Below are 20,172 nucleotides of genomic sequence, written 5' to 3'. Positions count from 1 at the left end.
CCTGATGGTCAGTGCGCATCATAGCAACCTGTCATTCCACAGTTCGGTCGATTTGCATATTAGGGTTTTATTATATAGGAGGATTGTCCAATAAAGGTAAATTATTAACATGTCTTTTTAAGCTTTATTTTTCATATGGATAAACTAATAAGCCAGAAAGTTGTACCAACAGATCACTTGTCCTGATTTTGGGTGTCATCATGTGATCCAGGTCTCCAGAGTAAGTAAAAGACCTGCTCTACACAGGGAGGTTAGAAGAATCCTGGCTAGCTAGGATGAGACTTTATGCTAGAAAACACTGAGGAGAACCAACAGTCTCCCAGTCCCATGCTCTTATCATCTCACTGCATCTCAGATGCAGTAAAAGAACCTAAGCTTTGCATAGGCACAGGTTCAAATCCAGGCTCAGGATTCAAACCCAAAACCTTCAAGGGCAGGTCTCTCTGAAGTTTAGTTTTCTCATCTATAAAACAGGCATAACCATACCTATCATGCTGGAGGCTGTGACAAACACGGAAGACAATCATATAAAGTGCCAAGCCCAGTGCCTGGCACACAGTAGGTCTCACTCTCCGATTGTAAATTATATCTCAGAGCCTCTCACTTTATAAGCAAAGTTTAGATTTTTGTTTCTCCCAGATACATGATCTTACCTCAGTAATCCAGATGTGATAAAAATAACAACTTAGCACTCTGCTAAGCTTTCCTGCACAATATCATTTATTCCTCAGAACTACCTTGTGGGGAGGTTGTTATTATCCCATTTGTTATTTGTATGATTATCCTATTCTATAAATTCAGGACCTGAGGATCAGAGACTTGACTAAGGTCACAAAGCCGGTCAGTGGCAGAGTAGGGCTTTAATGCTCATCCTTTGGAGCGCCAGGCAAGCCTACTGCCTTGTAGGGATGACAATGGTTTGGTCGCTTGGGAACTGCTCCCCAGCAGCCCTCACCTGTGTAATTCTTCATCAGAGGGTGAATACTTGGCAGTGACATCAGCCAGCTCCCCAAAGATCTGCTTGCTGTAAACGGTGAGGGAGGACAGCAGAATTAATTCCTGCCATGTAGAGCTCAGGAGGCACGTGTAATCCTTGATTGAGAGCTCGCAGAAGAAAGGCAGTTTCTTGATCCAGGCAATCTGCCTAAAGAGCAGCTCGTCAGCCAGGCGGCAAAGCAGGGCAAACAGCTCCGCCTGGGTCACAGCATATCTAAGGTGTAGAGACAGGGGAAAGTCACTTCCAGTGGCCAGAGGGTGAGGAAGGGGGCACAGGGAGAAGAAACTCCTAGGGCACAGAGGGCACAAAGGGGTTCTGGCAGTGGGCTCCTTGCCTATTCCTGTGAATCTCCAGCTCCATTCAATTCAGTCTGATAAAGGGGCAGGACTGGGGCCAGCAGCAAACTCAGGGCCAGAGAGGCAGGTTTGTGAGAAAAGGTTGCTGAGGGGGAACGGAGGCTTAGAAATGTGTGCAGTTACCAGGGATTATGACTTTTAATGTTGGCGTCTACTAATGCTTCATGTGTTAGAGAAAATTCCCAGTCACTCCTGCACTATTTTGGTAATGAGGGCTCCAGCTCCATTAGAGGAATCTGGTGCCCACCTAATACAGTCTGGCAGAAAAATGAGCCTGGTGCCAAATGGCTGAGAAAGACCAGAACAAGTTCCGAAGCTTTTCCTGCTCTCACTGCACCCCCTGGTGGTGAGAGTTCAGGCACTAGAGCAGTGGTTCTCAACCTGTGGGTCGTGACCCCTTTGGGGGTCGAACGACCCTTTCACAGGGGTCGCCTAAGACCATCGGAAAACACATATATAATTACATATTATTTTTGTGATTAATCACTATGCTTTAATTATGTTCAATTTGTAACAATGAAAATACATCCTGCATATCAGATATTTACATGACGATTCATAACAGTAGCAAAATTACAGTTATGTAGCAACGAAAATAATTTTATGGTTGGGGGTCACCACAACATGAGGAACTGTATTAAAGGGTCGCGGCATTAGGAAGGTTGAGAACCACTGCACTAGAGTCAGAGCTGCTCAGCCCTTCTAAGCTAAGGCAGGAGGGAAAGAGCAGGGCATTTCTCAGCTCTGGGCGGATGACACGGGGGTCCCAGTGTGCTTTCTCTCAAGGCCCCTTGGCATGACTCTTCCCCACACCCACACGTCCAGATTTATAAATTTTTTGTGTGGCCTTCTTCTAGGGAGAGACTTGAATTTCCTCTTTGAAATTAGAGACTAGCTTAAGAAATCTCAGGATACCTTCTGGAGGGTTTCTAAGCTTGGAAATATTCAAACAGCATATGCTCCAGGCCAAAGGAGCAATGGGAACAGCAATGGATAGCCTAAAGGCTGAACTATTATCCACTCAGGTAGAGCTGACAGAGGAGTGAAAGAGTATTTTCTTCCATCCATCCAGGCCTGCAGAGAGCACATGGCACCAGGCTCCATGGGTATTTTGGCTAGGGATGCGGACAGGCTATAACCAGTTGGTGCCTTCAGTGTCTGGCTAAGGAGCCTAGACTTGATGTATGATTATACCCAGAATTATAGCTCATCTCTCGCTCAAGTGCTCAGACCCATTCCAGGGCCTGGCTTATCTAGGCCTAAGCAGAAACAAAAGCCATTTATTCCTAATTCCCCAGGGATTGATAAATGGCCCCAATTCTATAAGAAAAGATGCTCAAGAGAAAAATGAGGGACCACTGACTTCAAGGATAAGCACAGATTTGCCCTCTAATACCGAGTCATCACTCACTATTCCTGACATATTCTGAAGCCTGGGACAAAGCAGCCAGGGAGGAAGGTGGATGTAGGGTAGGGAGCATTTTGAAGCTGCAAGGGCTAAAGAAGGCAGGGCTCACTCACCCATCTTCGATCAACATGGGTGTGCCCAATGGCTCCAGGTCCTCAGCTGACACCAGCTGGTGAATCAGACTGTATGACTGGGGATCCAGGCTGCGAGCTTGTGGGGGCAGAAGTGGCGAGTGGGCAGAATAGCTAAAAAGGTGCGGTATGTATTGATAGTGTGGAGGCACAGACATCCCCATGTACTGCTCCCTGAAAGCCATGAATCCATTTAGTTCCACAGACCTACTGGAGAGAAAAGTCTCATGTTAGTCAGAAGCTGGCAGGGTCTACTTCCTACCTAAAGGGAATGAGCCAGAAGGTGGCTCAGGTGTTCTTTGCCCATGCAGCCTGTCTCCATCAAGCCGGGGACATAATGAATGGTTACATGCACCTGTCCTCTACTAGACAGGGACTCTGTGTGTGTACGTATGGGTTACCACTGGACACCCAGGACCTGGCAAAGTAGATATTGAGTAAATATTGGCTAAATGAATTCTTCATACAGGTGCCACGGTTAGAGACTTTTTAATGGATACCAACAGACTATGATGATAAAGGTGAGTATTTTGGTTTTTGCTGCTAAGAAAACTGAAGAGACATGCTAATGCCTTGCCAGGCCACAAACCAAAGCCAGCACTTAGCAAACAAATCTGGCATGTGGCAACAACTCCCCAAACATTCAAAGGAAAGAACAAACTAAGGAACAACTGAATGAATAAAGGTTACAATATGAAGAGAAAGGCAGATTCTTATCTTTCTTTTACCTGTTTTTGGAGAAATATAGCCACTCTCAACCAATTTTTAAAAATCCTATAGTTTTACCTAGATGCACCTCTTGTAACAGGATCAGCACACTATGGCCCATGGCCCGTTTTGGTAAATTAAGTCTGATTGGCACACGGCCACGCATTCACTGACATACTGTCTCTGGCTGTTTTTGCACTATGATGGCATAGTTCAGTAGTTGAGCCCAGACTGTAGACCTGAGAAGCCTAAAATATTTACTGCCTGGCTTTTATAGACAGTTTGTTGATCCCTTTTCTGTAAGAGAGATTTCTGGGGAAAGAATGCCTTCTCTGGTAGCTGATGGCTATATTTCACACCTAACAACTAACTTAAGGTACCATTATTGAACCAAAAGTCGCCAAATTGGTATTCCAGCAAGTCTTACTAGGTTAAAAAGTTTTCCCTATTTCTTAAAATTTATAAAGTGAAAAGCTTCACTCTTGCGGAGGCAGAGAAATTATAACTTCAGTGTGGCTTGTTTTATTTCAGTGATAAAGTAAATGAGAGAAAATAGCTACATTTAAAATGTTATACTGTTAGGTAAAGAATGCATGTACCCAGGTTGCATTTATCAGTCTGTAGGAGAGACCTGACATTTTCAAGGTCCTTAGCAAAAATGGGTTGTGAAATGATGAGCCCTACCCCAAAAGACGGAGGAAGTAAGGATACAGTGACTGGGACAGACTGGCAGGAAGACCCAGCACAGACGGCTCCTAGTGAGTCCATTCTCTGGGTGATCTCTAGATGATGCTGGGATGAAGCTCACCTGGAGGACATAGTAGAGCCTGGTGAAGGCTGGTTGCTCTCTGAAGCCCTGTTCCCAGGGGAACTGTGGTCGCTGTCACCATGGTTGCTCCAGTGATTGGCCTCTTCCTCAAATTCCTGCCCAGACATGATCCTTTCAATCTCTTCCTCTGATATCTTTGAGAAGGAATTGATACATGTTAGATTGGGTGTTCAGGATTTCTTCTGTTCCTTCAAGACTGAGAAGTTATTTCAACTTCATGGGGATTCCCAAACCTTCTAAAGAGAAACGCAGATACCCCCATACTTCCCTCTACCCCCATTCTCCAGGCTCATCACTAATTTAGGATGGCCTGGTTGCTTGCTTCCCAGCACCATAGTTCCCCATAGCCTTCCTCTTGCTTATTTACCTCTCTCAAGCCATAAAGCCTCTAGGTTCCTCATCACTCCTCTTTGTCCTGAGTCTATTCTTTCCTACCTCTGAATTGCCCCTCTTCAATAATAAAGTATTATTTGCCCTTTAGGACCCAACTCAAATGTCACTTTCTTTGTGAATTCTTCTATCACTACACCTAGACAAAATTTTAGGTCCTTTTTCTGTCCATTCATAATTCCATGCATTCTAAGAGAGGGTTCAAATAGCATAATGATTAAGAGTATGAATTCTAGAGTCAGACCACCATTGTTCTAACCTAGTTTCTACTTCTGCCACTTTCTAGTTGTACAATCTTGGGCAAGTCATTTAATTATTTGAACCTAAAATCCTTCATATATATGGTGGAGAGAATAATAGTATCTATCTCAAAGGATTGATGTGAAGATTAAATTAGTTAATACATGATCACATGTTTAGAAAAGGGCCTAGCCCATAGCAATAATTATGGAAGGCTGACAATGATATCTTAATCATTAGTGTTATTTTATAGCATTTATGGTAATGAGGCATAAAAATATCCTCTACAAGACCTGAGACTATGACAGGATTTTAAAAACAATAACTAAGTACTCAATAAATGCATGATGGGTAACTGAACAAGTGCTCACTTATTAAGTACTGACCACAAACCTTCACGTGGATAGTCGTAGTAAGAAAGCTCAGATAAATGAATTGATTTGCCCAAGATCACTGGCATGCCCATGCTTGGGCAGGAGTTTGAGGAAGAGGCCAAAATATCCAAGTATTCAGTCCAGTGCTTTAGCTGCTACACCATAAAGGGAGTAGATAAACACTTATATAAAGTGTCTAACCCTAACTGGCTAACCTCAGCCTGCAGAAGGAGAGTAAGTGCTAAAGAGGAAGGGCCAGCTGAATTTTTATTTCTTGTTCCTATGAAAAGAATGGGAGGACACTGTCTCCTAAGTCTGTCTAACTCATACCCACATAATTCTTGGCTCCAGGAGCCTGTAAGGAAACGTTGAGCTGTTCATAAATACAGGTGGCATTTAGAAGTGAAAGCACAGCTAGCACACAGGAATTGGAGGGAAAACAAGTAACATTTAACTGGTGTACAAGTTGAGTGATTGGTCTCAAATGGCTTGGATTGCATATTGAATTGGAGGGGTTGTCTTTCTTTATTCAGTCATATGTTGCACACACACACACAAACCCAAAACCTTTCCTCTTAAGGTCCTTAGAACACTGAAATCACTGTTTGCATTTTTTAAGACATGTGATGACAGATGGTGCCATCAAACTACAGATATCTACTGAGGCCCAGACTGAAGCAGTCTCAGTGATGGTGGTGAGAGCAAGAACAGAGTGTGGTGGGCATGGAATAACTTGAGCTGGGTAAAAAGGGCCAGTCCTGGTAACATCAGCTTATTCCAGCTGAGATTCAAAGTCAGCCTGCACCCAACTCTCCCATAGGACACTGGGAAATCACTGATGCATTAAACAGGGGATGGAACATGTTGGGAATGCTTGAAGCTGGGTTCAAATTTCATCTGCAATTAGACTTACTGCTGGGCAAGTCACTTAAGTTCTCTAAGCCTTAGCTCCCTCCTCTTTAGCAGATACTAGAGATAATACAACCTTCCTCATAGCTCAGGGTTCCCTCACAGAGTGCTGCGGTAAAGAAATATGTAGGTTTGAGTCAGATCGATTTGGGAGGTTAATCTAAGATAAGTTATAAAGTGCGCGTGCATAACAGGAGCTCAATAAATGGAAATTCTATCCCTTATTTTTAATTATGCTTAAACACAGTTAAGAACTTGGAAATCACAGCTCTCTCTTTCTAACATACCCTCGAAACAGTAAAAGAGTAAAAGGAAAATTATATGCCCAGTATCAAAAAGTCAAAGGCAGTGACAGATGAAATAGGTTTCTCTAACATCAGTTCCCTTGATTCTAAATAGAGTTTGGAGGTGTAAGGAGAGCAACACAGGGTACTTGCCCACAGTTAACCTCATACACAATGGTAAAAAACTGAAAGCTTTTCCTCTAAGATCAGGATCAAGGCAAGGATGCCCACTCTTAACATTTCTATTCAACATAGTACTGGAAGTCCTAGCAGGGCAACTAGGCAAGAAAAAGAAATAAAAGACATCTAAATTAGAAAGGAAGAAGTAAAATTATCTCTGTTTACAGATAACATTATCTTCTAGGTAGAAAACCCTAAAGATCCCACCAAAAACCTGTTAGAACTAATAAAAGAATTCAGCAAAGTTGCAGGATACAAAATCAACATACAAAAATCAGTTGTACTTTTACACTAATAATGAATAAACAAAAAGGAAATTAAGAAGACAATCTCACAAGAGTATCAAAAGAATAAACTACTTAGGAATAAACTTAACTAAGGAGGTGAAAAGCCTGCACACTGCTGAAAGAAATTAAAAACATAAATAAATGAAAAGACATCCTGTGCTCATAGACTGAGAGGTTTACTAGATTCCATGCAATCCCTATCAAAATCCCAATGGTGTTTTTTGCAGAAATAGAAAAAACAATCTTAAATTCTTATGGAAGTCCAAAGAACCCCAAACAACATAGCTAGAGGCCTTACAGTTCCTCATTTCAAAACATATTGCAAAGGTATAGTAATCAAAACAGTATGATACTGGCATAAGGACAGACATATAGACCAAGGGAACAGAGAGAAGAGCCCCAAAATAAACCATGCATATATGGTCAAAGATCTTTGACAAAGATGCCAAGACTACACAATGGGAAAAGGACAGTCTCTTCCACAAGTGGTGTTGGGTAGACTGGATAGCCATAAGCAAAAGAATGAAATTAGAATCTCATCATACATAAAAATCAGCTCAATGTGAATTAAAGGTTTAAATATAAGACCTGAAAATATAAAACTTCTAAAAAAGCACAAAGAAAAAGCTTCTTGGCAATACTTTTTAATTGATTTGAGAGAGGAAGGGAGGAAGGGGGAGGAGAGAGAGAGAAGGAGAGGGAGGAGGGGGGGGGGGGGAGAGAGAGAGAAACATCGGTTTCACTTACTTATGCATTCTTGTAGTACCCTGACCAATGATCGAACCCGAAACCTTGGCGTATTGGTAGGACACTCTACCCAAATGAACTACCCGGCCAGTTGAATATGACACCAAAAGCACAATCAACAAAACCAAAAATAGGTAAATGGGATTACATCAAACTAATATACTTCAGCAAAATAAAGGAAACCGTCAACAAAGTGAACAATCAACCTACAGAATGATAGACAATACTTGCAAGCCATATAGCTGATAAAGGGTTAATATCCAAGATACACAGGGAATTCCTGCAACTCAATATTAAAAAGAAAAACCAACAACCTTTTTTAAAAATGGTCAAAAGACTTTAATAGACATTTCTCCAAAGAAAACATACAAACAGCCAACAGGTATATGAAAAGATGTTCAACATGATTTGAAATGCAAATCAAAACCTCAATGAGATATCATGGCATACCTATCAAGATAGAAAAAACAGGAAATATATGCTGAATAGGATGTGGAAAATTGGAACCCTTGTGCATTGTAAGGTGGGAATGTAAAAATGATGTGGCCACTATGGAAAATGGTATACAGTTTCTCAAAAAAATTAAAAATAGAACTACCATATGAACCCACAATCCCAGTAGCAGATGAGAGGATCAAGGTAAGCATCTGGAACCCTGGGCTTCCAGGATGGATCACAGAGTGTGACCGAGAACTCACCTGGACTGGCCCAATGCTCTTATTCCGGCCTCCAGGCATGCCATCTTCTCTGATTGCTGAAGGGAGACATAAGCAAGAGTGAGAAGCATGCCCACAGAAGTCTAGGCATGAAAAGAGAACTTCTTTAGCCAAAAGCACAGGGTAGTAATTAGTGAAGCCAAGATTAAAACAGGTCTTTCCGGTCAAAGCACATACTCTTATTCCAGGCTACCTCATAGCAGATACTTTTGGGGCTCCAAGGTGCTGGGAACACACTATACACCCTCTATACATTCAATATGCTCAACCAACCTGACTGCATTATTAATAGTCCCACAGTTACAAATATCCCATCAGGATGACACATCTGAAGACTTTGGTAAATTCAGGAGAGGAATAGAAAGAATATTTTCATTCTCAAATATTTTTTATTTCCAGTGTAAGTTTGAGTCTAATTTGTTGAATGAGAAGAATGCATTTTTTTATTTACTTTAAAAAAAATTAATCAGAATATTGACTTTCATTGTTCCTCCCTATGAAGGCAGTCGGTAGAGTTCCCTTGCCATTGATTTTTCACTCAGGTGATTCAACAAAAGGAAAAACTTACTTAGCATTTTCTTTTTTTCAAAATATATTTTTATTAATTTCAGAGAGGAAGGGAGAGAGAGAGAGAAACATCAATGATGAGAATCATTGATTGGCTGCCTCCTGCACGCCCCCTACTGGAGATCGAACCAGCCACCTGGGCATGTGCCCTTGAGCGGAATTGAACCGGGACCCTTCAGTCTGTAGGCCAACGCTCTATCCATAGAGCCAAACCAGCTAGGGCTATTTAGCATTTTCTAACTGTAAAAAAGCATCCTTTAAATAGTACTAACCTCATTAAGAATTACAACTACTAATACTATTACTATCATCATTGATGGAGCACTTATTTACGGGGGTACAGAGAAGAAACCCTTAATTTGCAATGATAGCCTCTGGTGCCTGGAAAAGCTTCCTAAAAAAGACAACTGCTAAACTGAATCTTAACAGATGATCAGGATTTATGCAGGCAGGGAAAAGGTCTCCAAGTTGAGTGAACAGCACACAGAAAAGCTGCAAGCTGCAAGTAAGCATGGAGTGCTCTTTCTGGGAATTTCCAAGTGGTTCAATCTGGATGGATGAGGAGAGAGAGAGAAGGGTAGCAAGAGATGAGGCTGGAGAGGCAACTGAGGCCAGATCACAGAGAGCCTTGAATGCCAGGCTCAGAGTATGCCCTTTAGCAGAGGAGCCTGAGGATGACAGAATGCAGGAAAGGGATGAGGTCAGGCTGACATTTTCAAAAAATCCGTGATGGCCACTGTGGAGGGTGGTTTGGAGGGAGTAAGGGGATAAACTAATGGCATCATATGAGAACAAGCTATTTTAAAAAAAAAATACATTTCTTTATTGATTTCAGAGAGGAAGGGAGAGGGAGAGAGAGAAAAAAACATCAATGATGAGAGAGAATCATTGATTGGCTGCCTCCAGCACGTCCCCACTGGGGATTGAGCCCACAACTCAGGCATGTGCCCAGGAATCGAACCTGGGACCCTTCAGTCCGCAGGCCAACGCCCTATCCACTGAGTCAAACCAGCTAGGGCCGAGAACAAGCTTCGCTATAATATACCTACTTGAAAAAAAAATTACTATGAAGAATGTAGAAAGTCCTTGGGGCAGGTTTGGTTGCCTCAAAAGGTGAGGGCTCCAATCATAACAACACTCAGTACCGTGGTAACTGAAAGGCTGCCCGGAAGTTCGTTTTCCTAAGCAGACGTCATTCTTGGTACCCTTAGATTATGCACTTCAGAATTAGACAAGTTTGGGTCTAATCCTGTTTCTGCTTTGTCTGTACATATAGATAAATTTCTTCACATCTCTGAATAAATAAAACTTCAGAATAAATAAAATTTACTGAAGAATAAAGAGGGGCTAATGAAGCTATTTTTATGGGTTATTGTAAAGATTATATATAAAACAATAAGGCTCAAGAATCAAGCATACAGCCTGGCTTATATAGTAGATACTCAGGAACTAATCCTTCCCTCTCCCCAGGCTCTTTTCTCCAAACACAGGAGTTAAAAAAACCAAGGTTCCATTCTCAACTTTGCTGGAGCCTTAGTATCTTCATCTGTGAAATGGAGGCAACATAGTCTTTCCTGCTGTATATTTGGAGGGGAAAACATACATAGCCACATACATAGCCTACGTTAGAATCATACCTGGTTGTCTGGGAGCCCTCTTTCAATGCTCTAACCACTAAGCTACCTGGCAAGGCCTATCCAGGCTCACCTTACATTTTCCCTGCCTCAGTCCTAGAATCAATCAATTCTCCAAGGATTCCTTTTATTGATATTTAGAAACCAGGTCTGGGTGCTAGGTATGCTTATTGCTACTGCGGTATCACTGCTTTAGCCACTTTCAGTGGAGAGCTATATATATGTATACCAACTCATGCATCTCTACACTTTCTATCTATATTTTTATCAATCCACCTAAGCATGATTCCATGTTGATCCCTCTGATTTCCATCTGGCACCAGAGGTTTCATTCTATCCTTCCCCTTTCCTGATTTATCACTTCTTTTTCTGATGTTAGAAACTTGACTTTCATTATCTACAATATATTTATTTACTTGTCAGTTCATCCCTAGTTCCCAAATAAAGTAGTGAGAACTCTGAGAGAAACAAATTTACAAACTAGGGGGCTTTGTTTGTATGGGGTTCTTTTTGTCTTCAACCTTACAGTATAAAATCAATACACTGTTTTATCAAGGTCAGCTCCTTTCTTCCCATTCCCTTCAGTTAGATTTATTTGTCACAGTCTGCATTTCCTCCCATACCCAGGTTACTTTAAAAAATAAACAAACCAACAAACAAACACGACATACAGTAAAATTTATGGTGTATAATTTTTTTAATTTTTTTTTAAATATATATTTTATTGATTTTTTACAGAGAGGAAGGGAGAGGGATAGAGAGCCAGAAACATCGATGAGAGAGAAACATCAATCAGCTGCCTCCTGCACGCCCCCCACTGGGGATGTGCCCACAACCAAGGTACATGCCCTTGACCGGAATCGAACCCGGGACCCTTGAGTCCGCAGGCCGACGCTCTATCCACTTAGCCAAACCGGTTCTGGCTATGGTGTATAATTTTATAGGTTTTGAAAAATGCATAAAACTATGAGTTGAACATCACAGTTCCATGCAGGACAGTTCCTGATTCCTTAAATATTCCCCAAAATATTCCAATGGCAACTTTAATTCCACTTTCCCAGCACCAACCAGGAGGTGGCAGGGTTTCCCTCTTAGAGGAAGCCTTTACCAGGCAGCTGAGCCTGCTTGCTCAGCAAGCGAATGGGCCTGGCAGGCAGCTCCCATCCCTCCTATCCCTCCCATCCCTCCAGTCATCTGGCTACGGCTACAGTTACAAAGGTTAAGAGGTTAAGCTCCTTCTTTTCTAAAACAGGTGAGTTTGGCTGGAAGCCTCAGAATCTCACACGCCAACTGAAAAGCCGGATGATTCATCTTAGTCAAGAAGGCAACCCACAAATATGCTTTGATAAAATCTTCACAGTGAAACAAACAAAACCCCACCAAAAATCAAACAAAAAAAATTTTTTTTCACAGTTAGGGTGTGAGGGTAACAAAGGGAGATAAAAAAAAAAAATTGGAGACCACCACCAAATCAGGCAAAGGTGGGTAGATGACCACAAACTCTCTTCAAGACATTTCTTGTTTGATATTGGTGGCTAGTGTGGACAAAAGAAGGGATTCTATGGAAAGTAACCTCACAAGGTGATCTGATCATAAATTCCTAACTGGGAAGGTCATGGTGGGTAGTCACGTCCCAAGCATATTACTTCTTTAGTAAAAGATTTATCTTTGCCTTAAGCAAGCCCTGTCCATTGTTTCTGTGCATCTAGGTTACCACACCTTTGAAATAAACTACCCTCAAGAGAGCACATAATCTTAACTACCCTGTAATCTAATCCACATGACCACCCTGAAGACAGCGCATAATCTTAACTGCCTTGTAATCTTCCTTACATTCCCTTCTCAATCTCAAAATGCGTAAAAGAAACAGCAAACTGTTGTTCTCCAAAGCATTGACCTCTCTCAGTCTGATATACCTGCTTCCAGGTATATTCTCTTTCTGGCTCAAATAAATTTTTCTGAAAATTCTCTACAGATTTGGCCATTCTTACATTGACACCACCACTAAACTAATATCTGGGGTAAATCATTTTACCTTCCTAAGCTGCACCTGTAAATTGAGGGTAATAGTTAATAAGAGGGTTGCTTGTGTGTATGAGATAATACATAGAAAGTGCAGAAGAGTTTCTGGTACACAGTGCTCATAAATATTAGTATTATAAATAAATGATTTAAATTTATCTCAATGACCTTCTTCTATATCTTTTACCTTTTTTCATGATGGCCAAATTTTCAAAAGGTTCTTCTTACCCCACACACAATAAAAAAAAAGCAATCTGGCTCTGGCCAGTGTTGCTCAATGGTCAAAGCGCTGGCCTAGGCACCAAATGGTTGCAGGTTAGATTCCTTGTTGCTGGTTCACTCCCTGCCCCATCTGGGCATGTGTGGGAGGCAACCAGTCATGTGTTGCACATCGATGTTGCTCTCTCTTCTCTCTCTCTCTCTCTCTCCCCCCCTCCCTTGTACTCTCTCTGAAAAGCAATGGAAAAAATATCCTCAGGTGAGGATTAACAACAACAAAAAACAAAAAACCCACAAAAAACCAATCTGGATGCCTGCACTCATTAATGCTATAGATCAGCGGTTCTCAACCTGTGGGTCACGACCCCTTTGGGGGTCGAACGACCCTTTCACAGGGGTCGCCTAAGACCATCGGAAAACATACATAATTACATATTGTTTTTGTGATTAATCACTATGCTTTCATTATGTTCAATTTGTAACAATGAAATTGGGGGTCACCGCAACACGAGGAACTGTATTAAAGGGTCGCGGCATTAGGAAGGGTCACTGCTATAGATCAATTTGACCAGTTCACGAAGTCAGACTAACTAACCCCCACCCCTGCATACTAATGAATCCCTAACACCTTGCTGGGTACTTTTTATACATTGTCACATTCATTCTCTACAGAACTCTGAAAGATTAAGTATTATCAGACCATATTACAGGTAAGATAACTGAGCATCAGAGATAAAAAACAAACTAACTGCCCAAGGTCACAGAGCTAGTCTGTCTCCACCCTCTGCCTCCAGAGCCTCCATTCTTTCCACTGAACTACTCCTCTCCACCATCCATGAAAACATCCTACAGTTGGGACACTGGCCCTCTTCTGTATCCAAGTTCTCTTTGGGTGATTTCTACCCACTAACAAAGTCTTCCCACTTCTATGCCAACAACTCCATCTTGCAGGCAGGGCTTTTCACCTCAGTTCCAATTCTAGATGTCCAATTTCCTTGGTGGACATCTGTATGTGTCCTTCTCGGGTACCTCAAACCCAGCATTATCAAGGCCAACATTTTGCCCCACCTTGCTTTTTTAGCCTGACTTTTTTTCCTGGGAGGGTCAGTACTATTTTTTTAAAATATATTTTTATTGATTTCAGAGAAGGGAGAGGGAGAGATAGAAACATCAATGAGAGAAAATCATTGACCAGCTGCTTCCTGCACTCCCGCTACTGGGGATCGAGCCGGCAAACTGAGCATGTGCCCTGACCAGGAATGGAACCATGACCTCCTAGTTTATAGGTCAACACTCAACTACTGAGTTACTCTGGCCAGGCAGGAGGGTCAGTCTATTAATCCAAATCTTCAACTTCAACTTTTGCTGCTGCCTAATAGCCAGTATGTCACTAGCTCCTACCAGATGAGCTTCTCCCACATTCCCCCCCGCCCCCCAAGTCCTTCATACCTTTCTTTTCACTCTCTAAAAACTTTCAAGGTGACTTTTCTTCATCCCCCACCCCAATCCATTCTTCAAAGCTGCCCTCTGGATAAATCCTCTTACAATACCCATTAATTTTGGTCATCTCCGGCCAATGACTCTTAGAAAGCTTCCCAACAAATCCCAGATTCTTCACCAACATGGTCACAGACTCCTGAGCATACCTAGCCTCTGAGTTTGCCATGATTCTAACAAACAAAATGATATCACATTCAGAGGACTCACTACCTTCTTATCTTTCATCAAAAATCCCGCTTCCTGTCATCACACCCTGCCAGGAGAACTAGTGGAGCAATATATACCCTAGTTAGCACTTGATTGTTAACTGGGGTCTTGCCACATGGAGCCTGTGCATTCATTCTCACAGAATCCTTAACGTCTCACGAGTCTTTATCCCCACATAGTCTGGGAGGTCCCTGTAGGCAGGAACAGTGTCAGATTCATTTTTGGGTTATGAGTACACAGTATAGGGCCTGGCATATAGTGCAGGCTTGGAAATGAATAACTCCAAGGCTTAAAGCTGACACTAAAGGTAAAGTGATGGATGAAGGGTGGATAGTAGAGCCACAAGCACCACTCACCCTTCCGGTTCATCCCCATCTGGAGGCATTTGAGCAGGCGGCAGTACTGGCACCTGTTCCTCTGCTTCCGAGACATGACACAGTTCTTGTCACGGCTGCACCGATATACCCGCTTGTTGCAAATGCTCCGCTTGAAAAACCCTTTGCAGCCCTCACAGGAGATGATTCCATAGTGCAAGCCTGTGGCGCGGTCCCCACAAATGAGACAGGTTCGTTGTTCAGCCCGATCATCTGGAACAGAAACTGAACATATTCAAGTTAGAATACAGTGGGAATAATGGCTTTAAGCCTGCCGTTCTAAAACAAACAACGCTGCTCAGGATAGATCAAGAACATTACCGTCTCCAGGATAACTGACAGATGGGCATCTTTAGAACCCTTGTCCTAGGAACAGATCCCTGCATCTACCTGCAGATACCACAAATAGCGCCGATCAGAAAAAAGAACTCGTGCTCCTCTCCCTCGTTTTCATCATCACTTGGACTAATATCCAATTCAGAACATGGAGAAATCCTTGACTCCTCCCTCTCTTTTAGCTTTTTCAGCCACAGCTCATCACGTTTACCCTTTGCTATAGTCTTCTAAATCTTAGGAACAAGCTTTAGAATTTTTTAAAAATCAGAAATTATTCTAGTGCAGGAACTATCATATTAAATTTCATTCCTTCTAATTTTAACACTCCTGCTGAGATAAGTAAGGGCAGATGCAGAACTTGGTTAGAGTCTCTATGATGTTTTTTCAGAGGTTGGAGTCTCTATGACGTTTTTTCAGAGGCAAAAACGTCAAATCCAAAGAAATAATGAAAACGATGAATAAGGCAGTTGATATGGTTGGCCTAGAAGATTAATAACAACCTGAACCAGGTCCAGAGCCCTAGCAACATCTTTCCAGAGCATCCCTGACATACAGCTGCTCAAAATAATGGAAGTTCCATCTCTACATTATTTAGCAGGAATAATAAGTAAATGAGAACAAAAATATTTATAAACAAATCTGGTCACCAATCTGACCAGAATTTTACAATTCTTAAGTTCTTGTTTTATAAAAGTGGAAGGACTCCTTAGTTATAACTAACCAAGGTTACATTACAGGTTAAGTCTCAAAGAGATTATTAACAGCAACTTCTGAGACCATGATTGCTACAGAGAAAATGCTCATTTCATTTTGTTGAGTGAATGGACAATCTATATATATAAAAGCCTAATATGCAAGGTGTCCCCTTGGGAGTTCGACCGACCAGAAGTTCGCTCACTCGCTATGATGTGCGCTAACCACCAGGGGGTAGCATGGAATGAAGGAAGGTCCAGGCCGTCAGCTGGCAGCTGGGGAAGGGAGGCCCCAGCCAGCAGCCACTAGGGACCCCACCCGTGCGCATTTCGTGCACTGAGCCTCTAGTAAATGAATAAAATGGTATGTGTAGGGCTTTCCAAATTACAAGTCATAACCCAGCGTATCATGACTAGTATTTTTGAAAAAAACAGAAAATATCAAAGTAAATCACATGTAGTAAGGATAAAATATTGGGAAAACTTTCTTTCAATTAAGGCGTGTACATTTGTCAATATATACATCTGTAGAAAGCTGGATCACTTCCTAGCTTTGTAATCATGGACACATGACTCAATTCTCTAAGTCTATCAACTGTAAAACAGATAATATTAGCACTCACCTCAGGAAGTTACTAGGGAATAAATGATATAGACATACAATAATAAACATATACCTAGAGCTTATTATGTGACAAGCTTTGTTCTATATGTGTTATATATAATAATTCACTCACCCCTCATAACTCTATAAGTGAATATTACTATTATCTCTATTTTGCAGATGGAAAACCTGAGCTACACATAGGTTAAGAATTATGCCCAAGATCCCATAGCTAGTAGGCAGCAGAGCCAGAAAAAGCAGACAGTTCTGCACCAAAATCTGAGATCTTTCACACTGCTTAATATAATGCCTCAGATATAGTAAATACACAATAAATGATAGTTGTGCTATTGTTATTAAAGATAGGTTTTCTGTAAGATTAGAACCTGACAAAAATTTGCAACATTGCTATAGACAGAGCAATTCATACAATGGAATACTACACAGCAGTAAGTATATTTGAACTACTGCAACAACAAAGATGACTCGTACAATGTTGGATAAAAGAAGTCAGAAAAAAAAAACTATAGGGTTCCATTTACATTAAATGAATCAAAACAAACAAACAAAATAACAAGCACAGAGGGGAAAGAAACAGTGAGGCAAGTGCTGGGGTGAAGAGGAGCTTTTGGATCCTGGCAATGTTCTACTTCTTGACTTGGGTGGTGCTAGCTTTATAGTAATCCATTAAGCAGTACACTTGTGTTTTATGTACTTTTCTCTAAGTGTTGTATTTCAACAATAAAAAGGTTAAAACGAAAAGCTAGCAGGGCACTTCAGGAAAGGGAAATGACATCATCCATGGCAAAAGGAAGGAAAACAAATATAAGGAGTGTTTGAGGGAACTGCACAGGATATTATCTCTATTACAGTTAAGCAGTGAGATCTTATGGAAGAACTAGAGGCCCATGCACTGGTGGGGTCCCTCAGCCTGGCCTGCAGGGATTGGGCCAAAACCAGCTCACCAATATCCCTCCAGGGGTCCCGGATTGCGAAAGGGCACAGGCCAGGCCAAGGGACCCCACTGGTGAACGGATCTGTGCACCAGGCCTCTAGTATGCATACAAGATCTTTGGTTAATCTCTTCCTGCCCTCCCTCGGCCCCTCTGAGACTCATCAGTCTTTTCCATGTTTCCATGCTTGTGCGTTGAGCGTCTGACCCCTGGTGGTCAGTGGGCGTCATATCTACCAGTCGAATGGTTGCTTAGGCTTTTATATACATAGACTAGTGACCCAGAGCACAAAATCGCATGAGACCCAGGATCCAGAGTCCTGCGGCTCAGCAGGACCCAGAAACCCGCCTGCCACGCCAGCGGGACCCAGAAACCCACACGCACCTCTGGTCAAGTCCTCCAAAGTCAAGTCCCCGCCCACCCACGTGCCTCGCCGCGCATGCAGCCTCGCCCAACTGCGTGTGCCTGCTGCGCACACAGCTTCCTGGTGATTGGTCATTACAGCGTGACGACCACAGGCTTTTTATATATAGGATGGTCAGAGATAAGTCTAGAAAAGTAATTTGGAATAGACTGCAATAGAATTTACCCTACTCATAAAAAGCTACTGAGATCTTTAAATAGAGATATGTCTAGAAAAAAGTAAGATTAGGAATATTAATCTCACAAAGATGTGCAGGTGGATGGCATGGGCCATCTAGGTTCCAGAGGGGGATGGAGAGGAGGAGGAGATAGGAAAGTGTCAAAAATAAACTGGAGATTTAAACCAAGGTGGCTATGAAAAATGTGGTATCACTAATAAAAAAGTTGAAAAGCAACAGCTTAGTGAGGAACAAAAATCAATGACTTTAGTTTAAGAGAGGATGATGGGTGAGTCAAACAGAAATATTCCACAGGCAGTTATTTAGGGGGCAATGGTTAAGGCTAGAGTGAAGGATTTGGGAATCATCAACACACGGAATAGCTAAAACAATGGCAAATATTCCAAGAAGGAAGATGTGTGGAGAATCAGCAGCAGGATGAAACCTGAAACAAAGAGAAGGGAAGGGAAGAGGTTAAAGAAGGAAAGTGAGATAACATGATCAAAGAAGAAATCCTATATAATAAAAGGGTAATATGCAAATTGAGCCTAACAGGAGAACGACTGGGAATGACTGGTCACTATGACACACACTGACCACCAGGGGGCAGACGCTCAATGCAGGAGCTGCCCCCTGGTGGTCAGTGCGCTCCCACAGGGGGAGCTCTGCTCAGCCACAAGCCAGGCTGATGGCTGCCAGCACAGTGGTGGTGGCGGGAGCCTCTCCCACCTCCTTAGCAGCGCTAAGGATGTCCGAATGCAGCTTAGGCCTGCTCCCTGCTGGCATGTGGACATCCCCCGAGGGCTCCTGGGCTGCCAGAGGGATGTCTGACTGCCAGCTTAGGCCCGATCCCCTGGGGAGCGGGCCTAAGCCAGCAGGTGGTCATCCCCCGAGGGGTCCCAGACTGCGAGAGGGCACAGGCCGGGCTGAGGGACCCCCCCGAGTGCACAAATTTTTGTGCACCCGGCCTCTAGTAGGTAAAATAAAAAACCATGACTATAAGAAAGATAAGGGACAAAAGTAGTTTACAAAAAAAAGAGCAGTGTCAAATGCAATGTAGGTCAAAAGTGTGAGGAATAAGAAAGGCTCAAAGATCACTACTGAAAGCCTTTTAGGCACTGGTTAAACAGGTGAGTGGTAAAGAAATAAAATTCATATTTTGAGTAGCATTGTTCCATTCGATTGATAAACATTTTGTAGGAAGCAACAGATTTAAGCATATGTTTCGTTTTGTTTTTAACTAGGAGAGATTCATGTGCATTTCAAAAAGATAAACATAAGAACAATGGCTTTTAAGGAGAATCACCTGTAATTCAGATATACTTTCAAAATAACAACTTACTTGAAAAGTAAAAGAAGTTCAAAAACAAAAAGTTAAAAAATATAACATTTTAGTTTTTCTTATGTATTTTATTTTTATTAAGAAATAGATACGGTGTTTCATCTTGAAGGGTGTTGCTGGTTTCTGTTCTATAAGAGCTGCATTTAATACCAGTAGTTGAAAGTGACACTCATCATGGTCTCCACTACTCAAACTGATAATCACTGGGCCTGGTTGCAAAGAAAAATGCAGAAAGGATGTTCAAGTAGAATCTGCAGACGTCTCGTGATTATTTCTGGTATTATATTTCTCATCGTTCATAAACTGATGGCCATTTATGACAGATACTGGGAGTCACAAGAAATCGTCACGATCCAACTAAAATTATTGAGGTGTCTCATTAACAAGGATCAAATTGATGCCTCATACTAAAAGGAGAAATGGACAGACACCAACTCAGGATGATCTTAAATTAAACCTGGATGCTTCTGGGCTTTGGGGCCTTTTTAAAGTCTCTTGAGCATTTTTAAATAGAAGTAAATTTGGACAAGAAAGTAAAGAAAGAAAGAAAAGAAAGAGAGACAGAGAGAGAGAGAAGGAGGGAGG

The 20,172-nt window shown here is 42.0% G+C and overlaps 1 protein-coding gene across 1 annotated transcript in view; it reads right to left on the bottom strand.

Moving 5' to 3' along the window:
• NR6A1 (nuclear receptor subfamily 6, group A, member 1) overlaps positions 1-20,172 on the bottom strand; it is a 52,589-nt gene that overhangs the window by 16,638 nt on the left and 15,779 nt on the right. Inside the window, exons 2-6 of the mRNA XM_005881518.2 lie at positions 15,062-15,304; positions 8,539-8,594; positions 4,409-4,563; positions 2,875-3,102; positions 956-1,210 (exon numbers count right to left, since the gene is read on the bottom strand). Coding sequence (XP_005881580.1) covers positions 956-1,210; positions 2,875-3,102; positions 4,409-4,563; positions 8,539-8,594; positions 15,062-15,304 — 937 coding nt within the window. The remainder of the gene's footprint in view (positions 1-955; positions 1,211-2,874; positions 3,103-4,408; positions 4,564-8,538; positions 8,595-15,061; positions 15,305-20,172) is intronic.

The sequence above is a fragment of the Myotis brandtii genome, unplaced genomic scaffold (genome assembly GCF_000412655.1).
Source record: "Myotis brandtii unplaced genomic scaffold, ASM41265v1 scaffold68, whole genome shotgun sequence".
Lineage (NCBI taxonomy): Eukaryota > Metazoa > Chordata > Mammalia > Chiroptera > Vespertilionidae > Myotis > Myotis brandtii.
The sequence above is the reverse complement of the archived record's forward strand: the minus strand, read 5'-3'. Positions and strand labels throughout refer to the sequence as shown.